Raw genomic sequence first — 21328 nt, forward strand, 5'->3', positions numbered from 1 at the left:
TATCGTCCCATTGCAATTACCTCTACTCTTTCTAAAGTAATGGAGAAATCAATTAACCGCCAACTCTTAAACTACCTAGAAACCTTCCGTCTGATCAACGATCGCCAGTATGGATTCCGTCAGTGTCGATCCACTGGTGATATTCTGGCTTATGTTACCCATTTATGGACTAATTCAATGGAAAGGTTCGGTGAAACACAAGTAGTTGCTCTTGACATCTCAAAGGCTTTTGATCGTGTTTGGCATAAAGGTCTTCTAAACAAGCTTCCATCTTATGGTTTGCCAACTGTTTTTAGTAATTGGTTATCCAGTTTTCTCTCTGATCGCTCACTGAGGGTGATGGTAGATGGCTCTCTGTCTTCTAACTTCTCCACTAATGCCGGTGTCCCCCAAGTTCAGTTCTTTCCCCCACTCTTTTCCTCTTGTATATTAATGACCTTCTTCCATTGACTGGAAATCCTATCCATAGTTTTGCTGATGATAGCACATTGCATTCCATTTTTCATTTTGAGAAACCTTGTCCTGCTCAATCAGCTTCAACTTCTCGAAAATCTGCTTCCAATTCCCTAAATGCCAATCTTCAGGTAATTCTCCAGTGGGGCAAAGACAACTTAGTTGATTTCAACCCTTCTAAAACTCAGTCTTGTCTTATATCTCGCAAAAAGGATTCTTCTGCTCCTATGCTTATCTTTAGTGACACTACGATTTCTAGGCAAAATGATATATCTCTTTTGGGGATTACCCTGACTTCTAATCACTCTTGGCACAAGCACATTACAAATATTGCTTCCTCTGCATCTAAAAAACTTGGTTTTCTCTTTCGCTCTCGGCGTTACTTTTCTTCCAAACAGTTGCTCACTCTGTATAAATCGCAAATCCACCTTGCCATGGAATATTGTTCCCACATCTGGGGTGGTGCCCACAAAACCTCTCTCAGGCTTCTAGATTCCATCCAGAAGAGGGCAGTTAGGTTAATTAATGATTCATCTCTAACAGAGTCTCTCCACTCGCTTTTTCATAGATGTACTGTTTCTGCTGCATGCCTCTTCTACAAATACTTCCATGGGCACTGTTCTTCTGAATTGGCTTCTATAATTCCCGCTCTCTCTTTCAAAACAGTCCGACCACGTGCCGCCACCAGCCAACATCCATTTACTGTCCAACTTCAAACCCACAGAACCAACTTTTCATCTTCCTCATTTATTCATTCAACTGCCGTTTTCTGGAACAACCTTCCTTCATACGTATTTCCTGAATATTACAATCTACAGAAGTTCAAGTCCAATGTCAACAAATATCTTCTTTCGTCTTCTCATCCTCCAACCCAAGCACGGTACTAAGTACTATAGGTTCTAATACCTCTCATGTTTGGGGTTCACATAAAAAAAAAAAAAAAAAATTTTTAAAAAGTAGCAGCTATCAAACACTATGTGAGCGACCAAGGGTTAATACTTATATCATGGAACACAATATATTGTTTTAAATTATGGCTTTTTTTTTTCTCTAATAAAATAACATTTAAAAAATAAATTTACATTTTTTTTTCATATGAAAAAATTTCAGGATTGCTTTCACTAGAGGTGCCTCCGTAGCTAGGTGGGCAGAAGCAGCAGTGCTTCTTGATTAGACTGGGGTTCGAGCCCGTGACCACCAAATACGGAGGATGTGGAAAGGTCAAGGAATGACCAGCGCATATCCCCGGAGCAATATGGCCTTAGTTGCTAATGCTCCTAAAAAATAAAAAAAATAAAAAAAAAAAACAACAGCTTTCACTAGACTAATGGAAGGCTAATTCTGGTAACACAAACAGCGGTTATCAAAATCTCAGCATGACACATACTTCCTTAGTGCCGACTTTTGGGACAAAGTTTTTTGCATATAATTCATAGCAAAATTGTCTCATAGTAGGCCTGGCAAATGTGAATTCTTTTTGCCAATATGACTGAAAATATTCAGACACATGTAGGTTGCAAAAAGGGCTTTTAATTCAAAAAGCTAATATTGCCATGTATGACAACCCACTCAACCTCCAATAGGTGTCAGCTGGAATTCACCATGGAACCATTTCTCTTGAAAAGCTTCCAGAGCCAGTGTGGAAGAAGACTGCAGTGGGGTTAAATATCAAACTCTGAGTTGGCTAATCAAACTTTTTGATGTTACTGTCCACAAACTAATCCTCTGATACTCTCTGCATGCCATGGAGTTGTTATCATGCTGATAATAACCGTGCCCACTTCCACACTGTAGATAGTACATAACTGCTTAAAACATGAAAATGGGTCATGAATTTCATGGTTTCAAGCATGTGGTACACAATCTGGACCAAATGAAACTACCCCGTACCATTAGGTTGGCTCTGCCATGCTTCATGATCAAGACAAATGTGATAAAAAATGCTCTCCAGGAACCCTCCATCACCAAACAAGTCTACTGGAGAAAAACATTGTACAGAGAGATTTGTCACACCATAGCACTTTCTGCATTGATCATGATATTGGGCTTATATGCAAGTGGCTTGCCATTCAACCCAAAGCTATGTAACTTCCTATGAACAGTTGACATACTACTTGACATGGCCTCCTGGACTTGCTCCATGAAGTTTTCTATACACAACATGACATCAAACAAATCCCAGACATTTTTTCATTGCAGTATCACCTATAGTCTTCATCTTTGAATAACATCTGCCACAATGGATTTTGGAAGTTTCAGATTGCCACAGTTGCACTCACAGAAAGGTTACTCAGGTAGCTCCAACCACTGTCCCATAGAGTCTAAGTTACAATCCATGACCTGTATTGGCTTCTAATGTACAGTGCTGCACACCTGTAAGATGTTACACTATTATGTAAGAGATGACATGCAGGGTGTCAAAATATTACTTTTGGTCATATAGTGTACATTATGTTATACTAAATTCCTTGATTTCATATATATTCAAATAAATTAGTTTTAACACAAAATGGGAGGGGATAAACCAAACTTGATCAATAAGTCAAACAATACTTAAAGCAATTGTTACCTCTCACTTTCGGCAAGAAAAGAACCCTCATTTTTAAGTTTGCTGCTTTCACACCTGCAATTTTCTTGAATAGAAATTTTTTGGCGCTTAACGTCTTCACCAAGCCAATTTACATTATCAAGACTCTCAGCATTTTCGTCAACATCTAGTGAACATGCCGTAAAATCTTCTAGAGTACTTTTCGAAACTTTCTCACCTATTTTACGTTTCCATCCAAATGTAGTCATTTCTATTACACATAAATGCAGAAAATTAAAATAAAATTAGTAAAAATTAAAATAATTTCTATAAACTTAAATATAACATAGATAGGGTGTTTCTAAATTACATATATAGTTCTTTGTATCAAAGCATATAAAACAAGACATGTTTTCTTTAAAAATTACAGTCCTTTTAGGCATGATGTACATGCGTGCGTGTATATTTCACCATGTCAGTTCTTTCCATCCATCCATCTACAAGTAACAGCGCCCAGAGGATGGCTGCATGAAATTTTATTTAGTTGTTTAGAAATTTTGTAGAGCATCTCAACTTTCATTGAAGTTGGAAAAATAGAATTCCAGAAATTATTTATTTCTTCAAAACAGTTTTTATGAAAAAAAAAAAAAAAAAAATCAAAGATTAAACATGGTTTAATGCTGTTAGCTTTAGACAGCCCATGCATATTTCACATGTATTGTTATGTAAGACTTGTTAATGTGGTGTCACTTGTGAAGAGAGAGGGAGAGATTTAAAAATAAAGTACACCTAATCCTCATACATTGGTTTCACAAAAGTACCGCATACAATGAAAATTGTGTAAATTGAGACTAATATTTGTAGAGTAAATGGGGGATAGGTTCCAAAGAAAAATTTAATCAAACATTAATAAATTAAATAACATATTTATTAATATAAAATGAACAGTTTATTTTTATGTATACATAATCATTTATACACAAGTCATTGCTAAAGCTTGATTAACATGTAATTATAGTAAGGATAATAAATGGGGCACAATAGACCCAGGTCAGTTGCAGTACAAGGTGAACCCTCTTTAAAAAAAAAAAAATTCAAGATCTTCGGATATTATGAAAATGACATTTTATTCCATATCTTCATCGCTTGTTATAATAGAAACAATTTTCTTCTTCCTTCTCAGTTGAAAGTCATCACTATTGCTACTGACTTTCTCAACCTCAGAATTTTCTTTAAATTTGTTTAAGACATTATGTCTTAAACAAATTTAAAGAAAAAATTTAAATTTAAAGAAAAAAAATTAAAAAAATTAAAAAAAAAATTTAAAGATTTTAATGAAACAGTGTCCATTATGGACACTGTTTCATTAAAATCCTTTATCAAATTTTTTTTTTATTTTTACTTAATTCCTTATAAATTTCCTGGTACTGAGCTGAGCATTTTCTTAATTGCCTTTGAAATCTTAAGCTCCAATTCATGTTTGGATCATTATTGAGAAAATAATTTTTCAGTTCTCTAGCCACCTTCAATTCTTTACTTATCGTGTTGATAGCGAGTGTCAGAACTGTTTATCACAATTGCTTTCAGATCCACTAGATGTGGAATTGATAACCATGTCTACTAATTCATCTCTGTTCAAATCTCTTTCCATAACTTCAATTTCACAAGCAGCCAAATCATCAAATCCTTCACCTCCTACTAGATTTGACAAATCTGTAATCTGAGAATATGCATTCTCTACTGATGGAATGACATTACCACTCAAAACCGCCACAGGCCAGATAGCTTTCCAGCACACATTTAAAGGTGATGATGATTTTATTTCATGAACTGCCAGTGCCATTATTTTCATACAGTCTAAAATAGTAAATTTTTCCAAAATTTTCTGAAATATGCATTTTATGTAATACACCTTAAAAGTAAAAATAATACTATAGCCAAGGGGTTGGATCAATGATGTAGCATTGGGTAGTAAGAATATTACTTTCACATTTTAATGATAAAATAATAATAAGAGGAGTTTACCTCAATATAGTGCGTAAGAACACTTCCGTATGATCCCCTCCAGAAATTAAACCGAAAAAACGAAAACTTACCGGTACATTAGAGTAAAATATAAATAAATAATTAAATAATCAATTTAACACAATTCAAATCAATTTAAAACAATTAAAAATCAAATTAACGTAATTAAAAGAATCTAACGAAAAAAATTCAAATCGATTTTCTTTCCTGAAGCTGACAATGCTTTTCGACCGTATGTCGTGATCACAGGAATGAAAATTACCGAATCGGGTTTAACCTGCACTTAAATAGAGATTATTTGTCTTCGCGCATGCGCGTAAAGGTCCACGCATCGGAGATCAAATATGGCCGCCGAACATTAACAGAATTCTCGTGTAATTTAATTTCAACGGTTTCTGCAATTAATAGTCGCGTATAATTACGTTGAACGTTAAGTATTTTGGCCTCGTTAAATAGAAAAGTATGTTTTTCGTTAATGGCATGAAAGGCTAATTCTGACGCTGCTGAACGAGAAGCACGAACTGAGGCTTCATGTTGATTTACACGAATATTAATAGAAAAACGGGTCGAACCTTGGTAAGACGAGTCGCAATCGCCGCAAGAAATGTTGTATACCAGATCATTAATTTGTGTTGCGAACGTTGAAAGAACCGAGCGATTGTTCAGTATAGTGTGTAACTTCCGTATTGGCCTAGCTACAATTTTAAATTCGGTATCTCTAAAGAATCTGTTAATCTGTTTGTGCCACTGTTCAACATATGGGACAGAAATAAAGTATTTTTTGATATTACTATTGTTGATTGGTGTAGTATTTTGTATCTTATCCTTAGCTTGTACCCTAATTCGGTTTATTGTGGTAATGGAATAACCCCTGTTTAAGAATCTGCTAGTTAATATTTGTATTTCTGAGTCCAAAGCCGAATCCGTCGTTGAATATTTATAGGCATTAAGAAATTGATTAAAGATAATCGATCTTTTGTAGGTGAACGGGTGATAGCTATTATAATGTAGAAGCATACCGGTGTTTGTAGGTTTTCGATAGATGCTAAATTGTATTTTATTCGAGTCCCGGGTAAGCGTGAAATTTAGGAAGTTTAATGACTTTGTATCCGTATCCTCCCTTTCCAATGTAAATTTTAGTCTAGAATGAATATTATTAAACGAATGTAAAATGTCTTGGATAGTATTACTATCGGTAATAACTAGAACATCGTCTAAATACCTCCCATAGTATGTGATACGGGTTTGAAAAGGTGTCAAATGTATTTGCTCAATCGTTGAGAGATAGATCTCTGACATTAAGCCACTCAGGCTCAAACCCATCGGTAATCCAAAAATTTGTTTGTATACCTTGTCTCGAAAGGTGATGTAGTTAGCCTCAACTAACAGTTTAATTAAGTGAAAAATTTCTTTAATAGGTAGCTTCGTATAATTAATCGGTGTCGAGTTTTTATTTAACATATCCCAAATAATATCTAATGTGTATTCAACGTTTACATTCGTATATAATGAGGTAACATCTAGTGAGAATAAATTGTCATTGTCGCCGAGTCTACAATCTTTAAGCTTATTAAATAATGTATCGTAGTTCTTAATCCCAAATTGTATTACCTGTCTAAAGGGTTTTATAATGTTATATACATGTGTGGCTAAGGATGAAAATGCAGAGTTCCTGTAGGAAACAATAGGTCGAATAGGAAACCCAGTCTTGTGTAATTTTACCTGACCGAAAAGTGCAGGAATATTGTATGTTCTGGCTTTCAATTCCTTTAACTGAACCATAGTAATGTAGTCGTTTTTTCGATACGTGGTTAACGTTTTATTGTATTGATTGACCAAATTGGTAAACAGTACCGGGTCTACTTCCCGATAAGTGGAGGTATCTGATATAACTGAATCTAACTTATTAATATAATCATGTTTATCTAGTATTACCACTGTATCTCCTTTATCTGCCCTCTGTATAATAATGTCCTTATTTCCCCGAAGTTCTCGTAAAGCTAAACTGTCATGTGTATTCAATTTAGGCAGTCGCGTTTCTTTTATGTTATTTATTACTTGGTTAATTTGTTGAATAAATACATCTTTTTGTGGAACATTACGAAGTCCAAATTCAATATCAATTACGCATTGTTTTTTAGGCAGTTTTCGAGGTGGTAAATTATAATTTAGTCCTTTGGATAAAAGTGAAATCTGGTCCTGCGATAGTGTACACGAGGAAAGATTTGTAACCTGTTGATATGTCGGTTCGTTGGATACTGGGTGAGGGAGATCATACGGAAGTGTTCTTACGCACTATATTGAGGTAAACTCCTCTTATTATTATTTTACTAATATTATCAACGTAGAACATATTGAGCAGTTCAGCTCTGATCCATACTATCTAAACATTTTAATGATATAAATCTGTCAGATGTCCTGGAACACCATCAGTAAAACTTTGAAGCTCAAGTTCTTTTCTTGATATAAATTTCAGCATCATGAACAAAACATTGGTAGAATCAGTCCTTAAATATTTTCGCTGTAACCCATCCTTTTTTATTAGCATTCCAATAAACTGGTAGGTAACTCATACTCAAACCTTTCATCGTTATTGGATTTGAAGCACAATTAACAATCATAGGTTTCATCATATCACCTGATGCATTACTGCAAAAGAGTAATGTTATTCAATCTTTGGATACTTTAAATCTTCTGGCTGTTTTTTTCAGTTTGCGACAAAAAAAAAGTTCTACTTGGCTTCTTTTTTCCCCCCCTCAAAAGAGACCAGTTTCATCAGCATTAAACACTTACAATTACAGTGGATTCCGGTTAATCAGAGCAGCCATTTATTTGGGGCAAATCTTAAAAAACAGAAACCAATCGAGAAAATAGCCAGGGTTTACTTCGCTTAATTTGGACAGCATGCCGTTTAATCGGGGCAGGAGACCGCAGCACTGGAGATTACCCTACGATTGTCTCCGACGGTACCACATGGTTCAGTCGAAATTCTGGAGGTCACAACCATAAAACAATAAAAACAATTAGCAGTCACACCTGTTTATTGGGCTTTTCTGTTAGTGAAATCTATCATAAACGGACAGTAAACTCAATCTTACTGAATTTGCGATAATACCGACAGCTGAAATTCTGTGGGTTATTATGGTGAAATGTGTTTACACTTCCATGAAACCTTTGATCATATAAAAAAATTAATTTTCAGATCTTCTCTTCATTCCTATTTTTAAAGCTTTGTAACTCGTTACTCTGTTCTCACTTGCGTGTTACGTGTTACTTGCAATTTGTGTGTGCCGTGTTCTTTGTTATTATCTTTTTACTGTTTTAAATTTTAACCCTCACCCACAAATGTCAGTGAACAGAAATGTCAACTAGTTCGTATGTACATATTACAGTACGTATTAATTATTCCGATTATCACGTATATTCTTCCGATTTTCACGTATCATTTAATTTTTTAATTGGTAAGGTAATAAAGGGTAAATCTGTGCCTAATATATCTTTACTTTTATAGCCTGTGGATAATATTCCTCCTATTTTCTCTAATTAGAATCGCTGTTTAATAGAATTAAAATTCAATTCACAAACGTGATCACAATGACCGGTGCTTACTACACATCGTACAGTGAACAGTACTTTACTATGGTGAGTTTGTCGTAACGTGATTTGATTGTACAGTGAACTAATTGTAAAAGGGGGGGGGGGGGTACATTGTATTTTTAATTATTTACGTGAAACTTCGGATAATTGGGGCAGCCGCTTAATCGGGCCAAAATGCACTAGTCCCGATATGTCCCAAATAACCGGAATGGACCGTATTTTAACCAACTTTTGAGGAAATTCTTTAGCTGCCTTTTCATCACCTGATGCAGCTTCCCCTTTGATTTTAACATTACAGAAATTATAAGGAATTAAAAGGAATCATCCTTTGCTTCCTGAAAACTCGGTTTTCTGATTTGTTTTTTTTTTTTTTTTTTTTTGGTAGTTGTTGGCGCATAGGCTTCTGTAGCCATAATGCACCTCCCAAGGTTTTTGCAGTACTTTGATCCAAGCCCGAGGCGGGAATAAAACCCGCGACCTTTGGGTTGCCAGGCAGGAATTTAGCCACCCAGCTAGCCCGGTCGGCTTCTGATTTGTAGATGACTGTTATGTTTTATGACATTGCCATCTATGGGTATTCTCTTTTGGATGCTATCCAAATCATTAATGCTTTCTTCATCATCTTCATTCTTGTATTTCGAATGGGAGATACGTGTTTTGAACTTGTGGAAGATCCAGCTGCCTTGCTCACTCTAATTTTTAAAAAATATATATTTTATATAAATATATATTTTATATTGTCTTAACCATTGAACCCTCTACATTCTTAAGTTGATCTAATATCTGAATTGTTGTTGTATCCAAAGAAATTATCTTTCTCTTCCTGCTGTCTTTATAAGTTCTGTTGCCATTACAAGGACTACAACAAATAAAAAAACAAAACTTGAATTACAATATGTATGTTTTTTAAAATTATTTGAATAATCATGGAGACATGACCAATACCAATTGGCATTAGCATTTGCATTAGTTGAGGCTTGTGATGCAAGAAAGCAAGCTTATGTAGCATCAGCCAGAAAAAAAAAAAAAAAAACACATTTCACTCATCCATTCCCTCAACATTTGTCCAGTTCCTCTTTGAATTTATTTAAGCTATCAACTTCCACAACAACAGATTTGTTCCAGCAATCAACAATCTGCTGGCTAAAGGCAAATTTCCGCACATCTATAACTGTCTTTCTTTAATTTAAATTGATGCCCCCTTGGGTTTGTAATATGAGCAAGAGAAATGTGTTGAGATTGCTCAACTCATTCCTCTTAAATTCTCCAGATGCTGCAATTTGCAGATTTAAGCCTTTCTTGGTAAGAGGACTCCCTTCGTTCCCCCTCACCAATCTTGTTGCCCTTCTCTGTACTTGTTCAAGCAACTCTATATCCTTCCTAAAATGAGGCCTCCAGACCTGTACACAGTACTCAAGTTGCACTCAAGTACTCACTGTGAACATGTGGACATGTGTTTTTGTAAAGGGCGGCTCCCAGAATGTCTGTTCAACTCTACCTCGTATCTGTGTGAAGAACAGTATCACCACAAATACATAAATAAATAAATTTTCTGTTTATACTCCGGGACGACCAAATGATCAGAGGAGTTCACAAGATAGACAGAATACAAGAAACAGCACCGTATTCAGCAGTCATGGGCTTGAACCCCGGTCACTCAAGGCACGTGTACTTATGCACCCTCGCACCTAACCACTAGGCTACGGCGGCCTATGGGCCAGATATGTGAGTGACATAGGTTTGTGTGTATTATGTGTATGTTCTGTTGTTCTGTTCTGGCAGCTTGGCTACCCAGAAGCATCAGTCACCTGGACAGATGATTCTGGGTACTCGTCCACACCACGGGAAGGTGGGCCAGTCCCAGTAAAACACGTACCGTCTCAAAAAGAGAAGAGACTTGGACTCACCTGGTGTTGCCAAAAGGCGGGGCAGGATCCTCTGGGTCCCATTCCAGAAGGAGAAAAAAAAAAAAAAAAAAAAAAAAGAGAGAGAGAGAGAGAGAGGGGGGAAAAAAATTTCTGTGGTGTAATAAAAAAAAAAAAAAAAAAAAAATGAAGCTACACTAGTGGAGACTGGAAAAAAATAAATAAAATACGTTCGTGCAGAGCACGAAGAGAAAATGAGAAAAATAAAAAATAAATAATTAAATAAATAATAAATAAAAACAAAAATAAATAATTAAAAAATTTTAGATTAATAAAATAAAATTTTTAAGCTGCTATCTGGGATCCCCATTCGTAGCCTGTGTTATTCTGTAGGAAACTTTCCTGTGCATGAATACTTGCGTCGAGAAGTTCTGGAAATTTTTCTTGGTGATTTTAATGTTCGCAACTCCAGCCGGCTTCCGTTTTCTAGTCACACCAACCCAGCTGGTCGAGATGCTGAGGCTTTTGCAATTACTAATGATGCCCCTTGCACAGATTGTTCATTTACCTACAAGAATACTGGACAATCCTAACCATACAGCCAACACCTTTGATCTTTTTCTCACAAACAACCCTTCTGAGTACACGATCGAAGTGAGAGGTCTTTTAGGCACCTCAGATCACAACTTGGTGATTGTCTCTTCTCCAATGGAGCCTTTATCTCATGGCTATTCCCAACTTCGTATTGTTTGACATTACAAGAATGCAAAATGGGATGACCTGCGAGATTTCTTTTCTTCTTTTCCTTGGTCGGATTACTGTTTCAAAAATTCCGATGTCAACGTTTGCTCAGATCTTGTCAGTGAAATTATTCTTGCAGGAATGGAATCCTTTATCCCACACTCCACTTTAAAATTTCGTCCTTTATCTAAACCTAGGTTTTCCAATAAATGTGCTAAGGCTGTTCAAGAGAAGAACGTTGCATATCGTAATTGGCTGAAACAAGCCATTTAGAAACATAATTCTCGCAACAATTGTAAAGCAGTTAGTAATCAGTCCAAACTAGAGTTTGAACAGGTTAAGAGTAGAAAACTTACTTCTTGCAATAATGGTAGCCGAGCATTCTAGTTTCTTGCCAAAGCTATTGGCTGCAACTTTTGCCCATCTCTGCTCCCACCTCTGTCCAAATCAGATGGTTCCATTGTCATTTCAGCCAAGGATAAAGCTGACCTGCAAGCATCCCATTTTTTTCCCGACTCATGTATTAATGATCTTGGTAAAACACCTCTCACTATTCCCAACACGCTCCATTCAATGCCTCCTGTGGTCTGCTGGCAAAAGGATGTCAGAAGGATTTTGATAAATCTTGATAAGAAAGCTCCAGGTCCCGATGGTATTTTTCCACTTGTTCTCAAAACCTGTGCTCCTGAACTTACTCCTGTTCTTTGCCACCTTTTTTCACTTTCTTATTCCAAATGTGTTTTTCATTCTGCTTGGAAATTTGCTCATATCCAGCCAGTTCCTAAAAAGAGTGACAAATCCCTATCATCCAATTATTGTCCCATTGCAATTACTTCTACTCCTTCTAAAGTATTGGAGAAATCAATTAACCGCCAACTCTTAAACTAACTAGAAACCTTCCGTCTGATCAACGATCGCCAGTATGGATTCCGTCAGTGTCGATCCACAGGTGATATTCTGGCTTATGTTACCCATTTATGGACTATTTCAATGGAAAAGTTCGGTGGAACACAAGCATCTCTTGACATCTCAAAGGCTTTTGATCGTGTTTGGCATAAAGGTCTTTTAAACAAGCTTCCATCTTATGGTTTGCCAACTGTTTTTGTAATTGGTTATCGAGTTTTCTTTCTGATCGCTCACTGAAGGTGATGGTAGATGGGTCTCTGTCTTCTAACTTCTCCACTAATGCCGGTATCCCCCAAGGTTCAGTTCTTTCCCCCACTCTTTTCCTCTTGTATATTAATGACCTTCTTCCATTGACTGGAAATCCTATCCATAGTTTTGCCGATGATAGCACATTGCATTCCACTTTCCATTTTGAGAAACCTTGCCTTGCTCAATCGGCGTCAACTCCTCGAATATCTGCTACCAATTCTTTAAATACCGATCTCCAGGTAATTCTCCAGTGGAGAAAAGACAACTAGTTGATTTCAATCCTTCTAAAACTCAGACTTGTCTTATATCTCGCAATGCTTATCTTTGTCGACACTCCGATTTCTAGGCAAAATGATATATCTCTTATGGGGATTACAATGACTTCTAATCTCCCTTGGCACAAGCACATTACAAATATTGCTTCCTCTGCATCTAAAAAACTTGGTTTTCTCTTTCGCTCTTAGTGTTACTTTTCTTCCAAACAGCTGCTCACTCTGTATAAATCGCAAATCCGCCCTGCCATGAAATATTGTTCCCACATCTGGGGTAGTGCCCACAGAACCTCTCTCAGGCTTCTGGATTCCATTCAGAAGAGGGCAGTTAGGTTAATTAATGATTCATCTCTAACAGTCTCTCCACTCGCTTTCTCATAGATGTACCGTTTCTGCTGCATGCCTCTTCTATAGATACTTCCATGGGCACTGTTCTTCTGTATTGGCTTCTATAATTCCCGCTCTCTCTTTCAAAACAGTCCAAACACGTGCCGCCACCAGCCAGCCAACATCCATTTACTGTCCAACTTCAAACCCACAGAACCAACTTTTCATCTTCCTCATTTATTCATTCAACTGCCGTTTTCTGGAACAACCTTCCTTCATACGTATTTCCTGAAAATCTACAGAAGTTCAAGTCCAATGTCAACAAATATCTTCTTTCGTCTTCTCAACCTCCAACCCAAGCACGGGTACTAAGTACTATAGGTTCTAATACCTCTCGTTTTTGGGGTTCACATAAAAAAAAATAATAAAAAAAAAATAGTGCCGGGTCTACTTCCAGATAAGTGGAGGTATCTGAAACAACTGATTCTAATTTATTAATATATTCAGGTTTATCGAGTATTACCACTCTATCTCCTTTATCTGCCCTCTATAATAATGTCTTTATTTTCCCGAAGTTCACGTAAAGCTGAACTGTCATGTGTATTCAATTTAGGAAGTCACGTAGGAAGGAAAATCGTTTTGCAATTTTTTTCATTAAATTATCTTAATTAATTTTCTTATTTTTAATTGCTTTAAATTGATTTTAAATTGTGTTAAACTGTGTTTTATTGTGTTACATTGATTTTTAATTATTTTGTTACTCTAATGTAAGTTTTTCGATTTTTTCTTTTAATTTCTGGAGAGTATCATACAGAAGTGTTCTACGTACTATATTTATGTAAACTCCTCTTATTATTTTACAAATATTGATATCAACGTAGAACGTATTGAGCATTACAGCTCTGGTTCATACTATCTAATTTATTTTTTAAACTCTTATTGACTATTTCTTTCACTTCTTTTCTCTCCAGGTATAACCTATTGATACACATAATTGTGGGCGATTTTTTGAACAGCTTGGTGCAAAATTATGTTAAATTAACACTAAGATACTTGGCCCAAAGTTACCATATTTCATTTCTAAAATATTCAAAACAACAGAGCCTTCAAAACAACATCGTTCAAAACAAAACATATTCAAAACAACAAGCCTTCAAAACAACATCATTCCAAAGTTTGCTAGAGTCATTTAAATCAAAACATTTTGGGCATAAAACAACTAGCACTTGCCACATTGCGTAATATCGTTAAACTTGCCTTAAAATCTCGATATACTAATAAACAAAAATACCTGCCCCAGCTTAGAAAGCTTCGCAATAAATTTAAAAAAATTATCTACATCCTAACGATTGGTCTGTATTGAAGACCTCCATTTGCGATGGGAAGCACAAGCCTCAGATATAAAAAAACAGGCACATTAACAAATTACAAACATTATCGGGAGAGTCAAGACACGTTCATGCGAATTCTAACACATTGTTGCGGGCTTGTGACCAAGTACACACTAGTTGGGTGACAACCCCCCCCCCCCGCATACACACAACGTGCTACCACAGAATACATCAGCTAGTTCGCGAACACCCCCTTGCCCAGCATTCAACAAATCGACATATCAACAGGTTACTAATCTTTCCTCTTATATGCTATCGCAGGACCAGATTTCACTTTTATCCAAAGGAGTAAATTATAATTTACCACCTCGAAAACTACCAAAAAACAGTGCGTAATTGATATTGAATTTGCACTTCGTAATGTTCCACAAAAAATATTTATTTATTCAACAAGTTAACCAAGTGGTGAATAACATAAAAGAAACGCGACTTCCTAAATTGAATACACATGACAGTTCAGCTTTACGTGAACTTCGGGAAAATAAAGATATTATTATAAAGAGGGCAGATAAAGGAGATAGAGTGGTAATACTCGATAAACCTGATTATATTAATAAGTTAGAATCAGTTGTTTCAGATATCTCCACTTATCTGGAAGTAGACCCGACACTATTTACCAATTTAGTCAATCAATACAATAAAACGTTAACCATGTATTGAAAAAACGACTACATTACTATGGCTCAGTTAAAGAAATTGAAGGCCAGAACATACAATATTCCTGCACTTTTCGGTCAGGTAAAATTATACAAGACTGGATTTCCTATTTGGCCTATTGTTTCCTACAGAAACTCTACATTTTCATCCTTAGCCACACATGTATATAGCATTATATACATGTGTGGACAGGCGATACAATTTGGGATTAAGAACTACAATACATTATTTAATAACCTTAAGGATTGTAGAGACTTGGCGATAATGACAATTTATTCTCACTAGATGTTACCTCTTTATATTCGAATATAAACGTTGAATACACATTAGATATTTGGGATATGTTAAATAATAACTCGATACCGATTAATTATACAAAGCTTCCTATTAAAGAAAGTTTTCACTTAATTAAACTGTTAGTTGAGGCCAACTATATCACCTTTCGAGACAAAGTGTACAAACAAATTTTTGGTTTGCCAATGGGATTGAGCCTGAGCGGCTTAATATAGGAGATCTATCTCTCAACGATTGAGCAGATACATTTGACGCCTTTTCGATCCCATATCACATACTATGGGAGGTATTTAGACGATGTTCTAGTTATTACTGATAGTAGTACTATCCAAGACATTTTACATTCGTTTAATAATATTCATTCTAGGCTCCAATTTACATTGGAAAGGGAGGATACGGATACAAAGTCATTAAATTTTCTAAATTTCATGGTTACACCACGGGACTTGAATAAAATCCAATTTAACATCTATCGAAAACCTACAGACACCAATATGCTTCTACATTTTAACAGCTATCACCCGTTCACCTACAAAAGATCGATTATCTTTAATCAATTTCTAAATGTCTACAAATATTCAACGACGGAATCTGCTTTGGGCTGAGAAATACAAATATTAACCAGCAGATTCTTGAACACTTGCTACAATAAACCGAATTAGGGTACAAGCTAAGGATAGGATACAAAATACTATACCAACCAACAATAGTAATACAAAAAATACCTTATTTCTATCCCATATTGAATCCCATTTCTAATCCCATTGTTGAACAGTGGCACAAACAGCTTAACAGATTCTTTAAAGATACCAAATTTAAAATTGTGGCCAGGCCAATACGGAAATTACACAATATACTGAACAATCGCTCAGTCCTTTCCTCGTTCGAAACACAAATTAATGACCTGGTATACAACATTTCTTGCGGTGATTGCGACTCGTCTTATCAGGGTTCGACTCGGTTTCCTTTGCATATTCATGTTAATCAACATGCAGCCTCAGTTTGGGCTTTTCGTTCAGCAGCGTCAGAATTAGCCTTTCACGCCGTTAACGAAAAACATACTTTTTTATTTAACGAGGCCAAAATACTTAGTGTCCAACGTAATTATATGCAACTATTAATTGCAGAAACCATAGAAATTAAATTACATGAAAATTCTGTTAATGTTCGTTGGCCACATCTTATCTCCAATTTGTGGGCTTTAAACGCATGTGGCAAGGCAAATAACCCCTATTTAAGTTTCATACTCACCTCTATTTGGTAATTTTCATTCCTGTGATCACGACATATGGTCGAAAAGCGTCCGCTTCAGGAAGGAAAATCATTTTGCAATTTTTTTCATTAAATTCTTTTAATTAATTTTCTTATTTTTAATTACATTAAATTGATTTTTAATTATTTTGTTACTCTAATGTAAGTTTTTCGATTTTTTCGTTTTAATTTCTGGAGAGTATCATACAGAAGTTTCTACGTACTATATTGAGGTAAACTCCTCTTATTATTTCAAATATTGATATCAATGTAGAACGTATTGAGCATTACAGTTCTGATTCATACTATCTAGTAGTGTATATTGTATTAAAGCTTTTTTTTGTACATTAGGAAAAACAATACAAAATGTCCCCCTAGGTTACATTCGATTTAACAGACTTTCGGCATTAACAGACACCCCTTTTCCCCTATTAGTCCGTTAAATCAAGGGTTTACTGTACTTTTCATTTGTCAATTACTGTCATTAATAACCCTGCCAACCTTTGTATCATCTGCAAACTTCGACATTAAACCTGATGTCGAAGTTTGCATCAATATCATTGATAAATATACAAAACAACAGTGGACCCAACATCAAACCCTGGGGAACACCACTAATAACATCAGTCCATGAAGAGTGGTGTCCATTGATTACCACTGCTGTCCATTGATCTCCCACTCAACCATCCTTTTATCCAGTGTAGCAACTTGCCCTTAATACCATACTGCTCCAATTTGTACAGTAGTCTTCTATGCACAACAGTGTCAAGAGCTTTCCTGAAATCCAAGTATATGATATCAAAATTATTTTTTGCATCCAGTTCCTTTGTGACTACATCATAGTATCCAATCAAATTTGTCAGACAAGACTTTCCCCTTAACAAACCCATGCCGTGTCTGAATTATTACTGCAGTCTTGTCTAGATAATCCTGCAATGCATCTTTAACCATATACTCCATTATTTTCCCCGCAATAGAAGTTAAACTAACTGGTCTGTAATTACTTGTGTCACCCTTAGATCCCCCTTTGTGAATTGGCAATACATTTGCACATCTCCAGTCCGTGGGGATTTCCCCTAAGTCCAAGGATGGAAACTGCTTTTTATTACCTTTGCCAACTCTTTTAATATAAAAAGTTTCCCATCTCAGAAAAAGTCGTCAAAGTTTAAATCGTCTGCCTTTTCTGTTCTGCCAAAGAGAAAAATTGCCCTTTCACGTTGTGAAGAAAAGATTAGATAAAGATGAGATGAGCTGTGATGCAAATTTTATGAAAATTTTGTAAATTATCAAAAATAGAATGTGTATCATACAATGAAGTTAAATATTTTGCATTAAGAAACTTAAACATCATTTTTTATAAAATGTGACACTTTTATTTAATTTTACATAGAGTTCACAAATTAAAATCAAATCAACCATGCATGGGGAAATTGGTTGGATTAATAGAAATTTTATGGAGTTTTGCAAATCAAAATTAAAATAGAAATGCAATTTTTTTAAATTTAATGTATTATTATTATTAGGAAAAAAAACAATATTTAATGAATGCTCTTTACTGTTTGCTTATAACTGGATAGATCCCATCCACACTGGGTGCCTTTCTTGTTTAACTTCAACAATTTCTCTTCCACTTTGCTCTCAGTTATTAGAAAATCATTAAGCATCCTGTTACAGTTTGATAAACTTCTGACATTCTCCTTCCTTAATTTACATTTATTAAATTACTGTATAGTTATGCATCAAAAAGCCAACTGAGCTATTTTATTGCACAGAAATCGACAAAAAGTAGATGATGTGATTTTAAAACAGCATTTTTTTTATAACTATTATAATCAGGCATCAAATGTATCTGCTCAGTCATTGAGAGAGAGATCTCCGATCAAGGGTTTACTGTACTTTTCATTTTATTTGCAATTAAAATGAACTGTCTACTAATATAAATAAGGAAAAAATTTAAACTTACAATTTTTCAATTAAAAATATTTACCTTTATGTTCTGCAAAATGTTCATCCTGAATAGTATATCAAGTATATCTAATGAAATACAAAATTCTTAATTTCATGTAAATAATAAATATATAGTGTAATAAATATATCATGTAAATAATAAATAATAAAAAATATAAATAAATAATACGACATTTTTAAATTCAAATAAAAGTTAATATCTTCCTCTTCCACAATAACGATATATTTAAAAAAAAATTAATTTTAATTTAAAGGATAATCTGACGTCGGTTATTTTGAAATATAAAATATGTATTGGATATATATAATATTATATTCAATTTGTCAATGAGAATAAAGAATGCAATGGCAATATTGTCTGAGATCTGTTATAACTATGGCAGCTAGTGACAAACTGCGGCTTGCCAGCTCATCTGCCAGTCTAGATAGTCGAGTGAATTTTGTGCTCTGTCATTTTGTGCCTAAAACAGTGGCTTACCAGAACCTGCCAAAAGTTAATATATTACAGCAGTTGTCCACAGTCTGGAGAAGCTAGTAAGGTATTAATGGAAACAGGGCTCCAGAGATAAGTATATTTAATTTTAAATTTTGTTATAACTCCTGTATGCATAAGCGATATTCATTGAGTCACTTCAATTACCACCTGCCATCACGCCCCAGTTAAAAATAAGATGATTGCTGACTGTTGGTCTACATGATTGCTAAAGGGCTTTTCTCATCCATCTGGACTATTGTTCTTCTCCTGCTATGAAGTGCTTTTCTGCCTTCTGATTTCCAAGCCTCAGAGACATGGTGAAAGCAATAACTGATCTATCTGGCACAGGAGAAAGCTTAAAACCTGTCTTTTATGACCAAAATATAACTTCACAAAAGATGTACTGCCGCAACATTTTTTCTGTTGACCTAAATATAATTTCCCAAGAGAAGCACCGATCTATCTAAGGTCCTTGGATTTTAGGCAAGCTACCTCATTGCAATAAAAAAAAAATTTATTTGGACTGCTTTCACTATAGCCTTTTCCTGGCCTTATTAATTTGGGTTAAAGCTGAAAAAATTAGAAATAATTCTTCTGCACCTCCCACTTTGATGTGTTGTTTGCAGTATTCTGTCAGACCTTTCTGTAGTCACCAAATTTTTGAACTGTTTTCTAACACTGGTTTTTTGATATATATGCTTATTTATGGAATCCAATGTTAATACTATGGAAAATATTCAAGATGACTGTGACTTTCCTGCACTGGAGTCTTTGGCCATGAATCCAAGACCTTGTGAGGCTACAGATGGTAAATCAGCCAAATAGTATATTCCATGAGCAACATTAATTCATATTGATGAAGATTCTTGCCTTCAGTCGAAAGGTAGTTAGTTTACCTCAATCAGCAGCACTTGATTGGAAAATTTCTGCTGGGTTACCAGCTTCTAGTAAGCTTGCTATTTGAAATAACAAAGATAAATGCCTGGATGTTTCGAACATTTCTGAAGCCATCTCGAATCTTAAAAATCAAAATGGTCAAGTTTCTCACCAGCAAAGTCAATAGAGTTACTAAAGCTGCTGGAAATTTACTTGAAAATGGTCTAATTTGAAACTACAGCACTCCTCATCGACAACGAAAGGGTTAGAGACAGCAACGAGGAACCTCGTGTTTGAGCTAATTTGTTAGAGAAAGTTCAGTTCTCTGACCATGTCCATTCCCCTTGATGCAAAGACATCGCCAATCAGTCACTACTTTTCACAAATTCCCTCCTAAGGAATAACAAAATGTGATTATTTTGAGAGCCTCATTAAAACCATCAAGAACTGGTTACAAAACTTTGAAGGACTTCAAGCCAGAGTAAAAGCTCTACAACTTGCTAGAAATAAAGAAGTGAAGCTTGAAATGGCCAGTAAAACTGACTTACACAAAATAACAAGCACAGACCATGCCGAAAAATTCTATCCCACGAGACAGAGATTCTACCACAATCTCTCCAGGCCCAAACTGATTGACAAGACTCTCATCATATACTCCCTCCTATCATGTCTGGGCAGAATTACAGACAGTTTCAAATTGAACTCTAACTTGCGACTTTTTTCAACATTGCCCTATACTTGTTAAGTAAGTCTGCAGGTCTGCTTCTGCTACTCTTAATGTCATTAATGCCAATGCCTACAGGCCAGTAAGGCTCCTGGAGTTGATGGCACATATAAACCCTATAATTTTAAGGGAGGCAGCAAGTTACTGCATAGAACCATTGAGCCTAATTATGAGAGCAACACTGGACTCAGGAGTGATTCCGTTGGATTGGAAAAGTGCTAATGTATCTCCAATACATAAGGGCAGTTCTAAAAGTGAAGTGGGAAATTACCAACCAGTCAGTCTAGCTTCAGTAGTAGGGAAAATGGAGGCAATGATCAAGGGTGGAATTCAGGATCATTTAGATAGAAATGGAATTCTGAAGGAATCGCAGCATGGTTATGCAAAGGAAAAATCAAGTTTAACAAATCTGGTTAGACATAATTTCGACATTGTTTATTTGGATTTCAGCAAAACATTTGACTCATTCCACATGAGCAGTTACTTTATAAGCTGGAACAGGTTGGAATCACAAGGAAAATTCTTAGCTGGATAGCAGGAGACAGAAGGTTGTGGTAAATAGTTATTGCTCAGATGGCATTGATGTAAGAAGTGGGATTCCCCAAGGATCAGTATTAGGACCACTGTTGTTTTTGATTTTCATAATTGACATTGGTGAAGGGATAGAGGGTGTGATGTGTAAATTTACAGATGATGTAAAGATTGGTAGAGGAGTTAATGATCACCACCA

The 21328-nt window shown here is 35.5% G+C and overlaps 1 protein-coding gene across 1 annotated transcript in view; it reads right to left on the reverse strand.

The window, feature by feature from the left end:
- LOC150087112 (tetratricopeptide repeat protein 33-like) overlaps positions 1 to 21328 on the reverse strand; it is a 94320-nt gene that overhangs the window by 58331 nt on the left and 14661 nt on the right. The window contains exons 2-3 of the mRNA XM_090371815.1: positions 18543 to 18589; positions 3023 to 3251 (exon numbers count right to left, since the gene is read on the reverse strand). Coding sequence (XP_090227941.1) covers positions 3023 to 3249 — 227 coding nt within the window. The 5' untranslated portion in view covers positions 3250 to 3251; positions 18543 to 18589. The remainder of the gene's footprint in view (positions 1 to 3022; positions 3252 to 18542; positions 18590 to 21328) is intronic.

The sequence above is a fragment of the Mastigoproctus giganteus genome, chromosome 4 (assembly GCF_048544385.1).
Source record: "Mastigoproctus giganteus isolate SK-2022 chromosome 4, ASM4854438v1, whole genome shotgun sequence".
NCBI lineage: Eukaryota > Metazoa > Arthropoda > Arachnida > Uropygi > Thelyphonidae > Mastigoproctus > Mastigoproctus giganteus.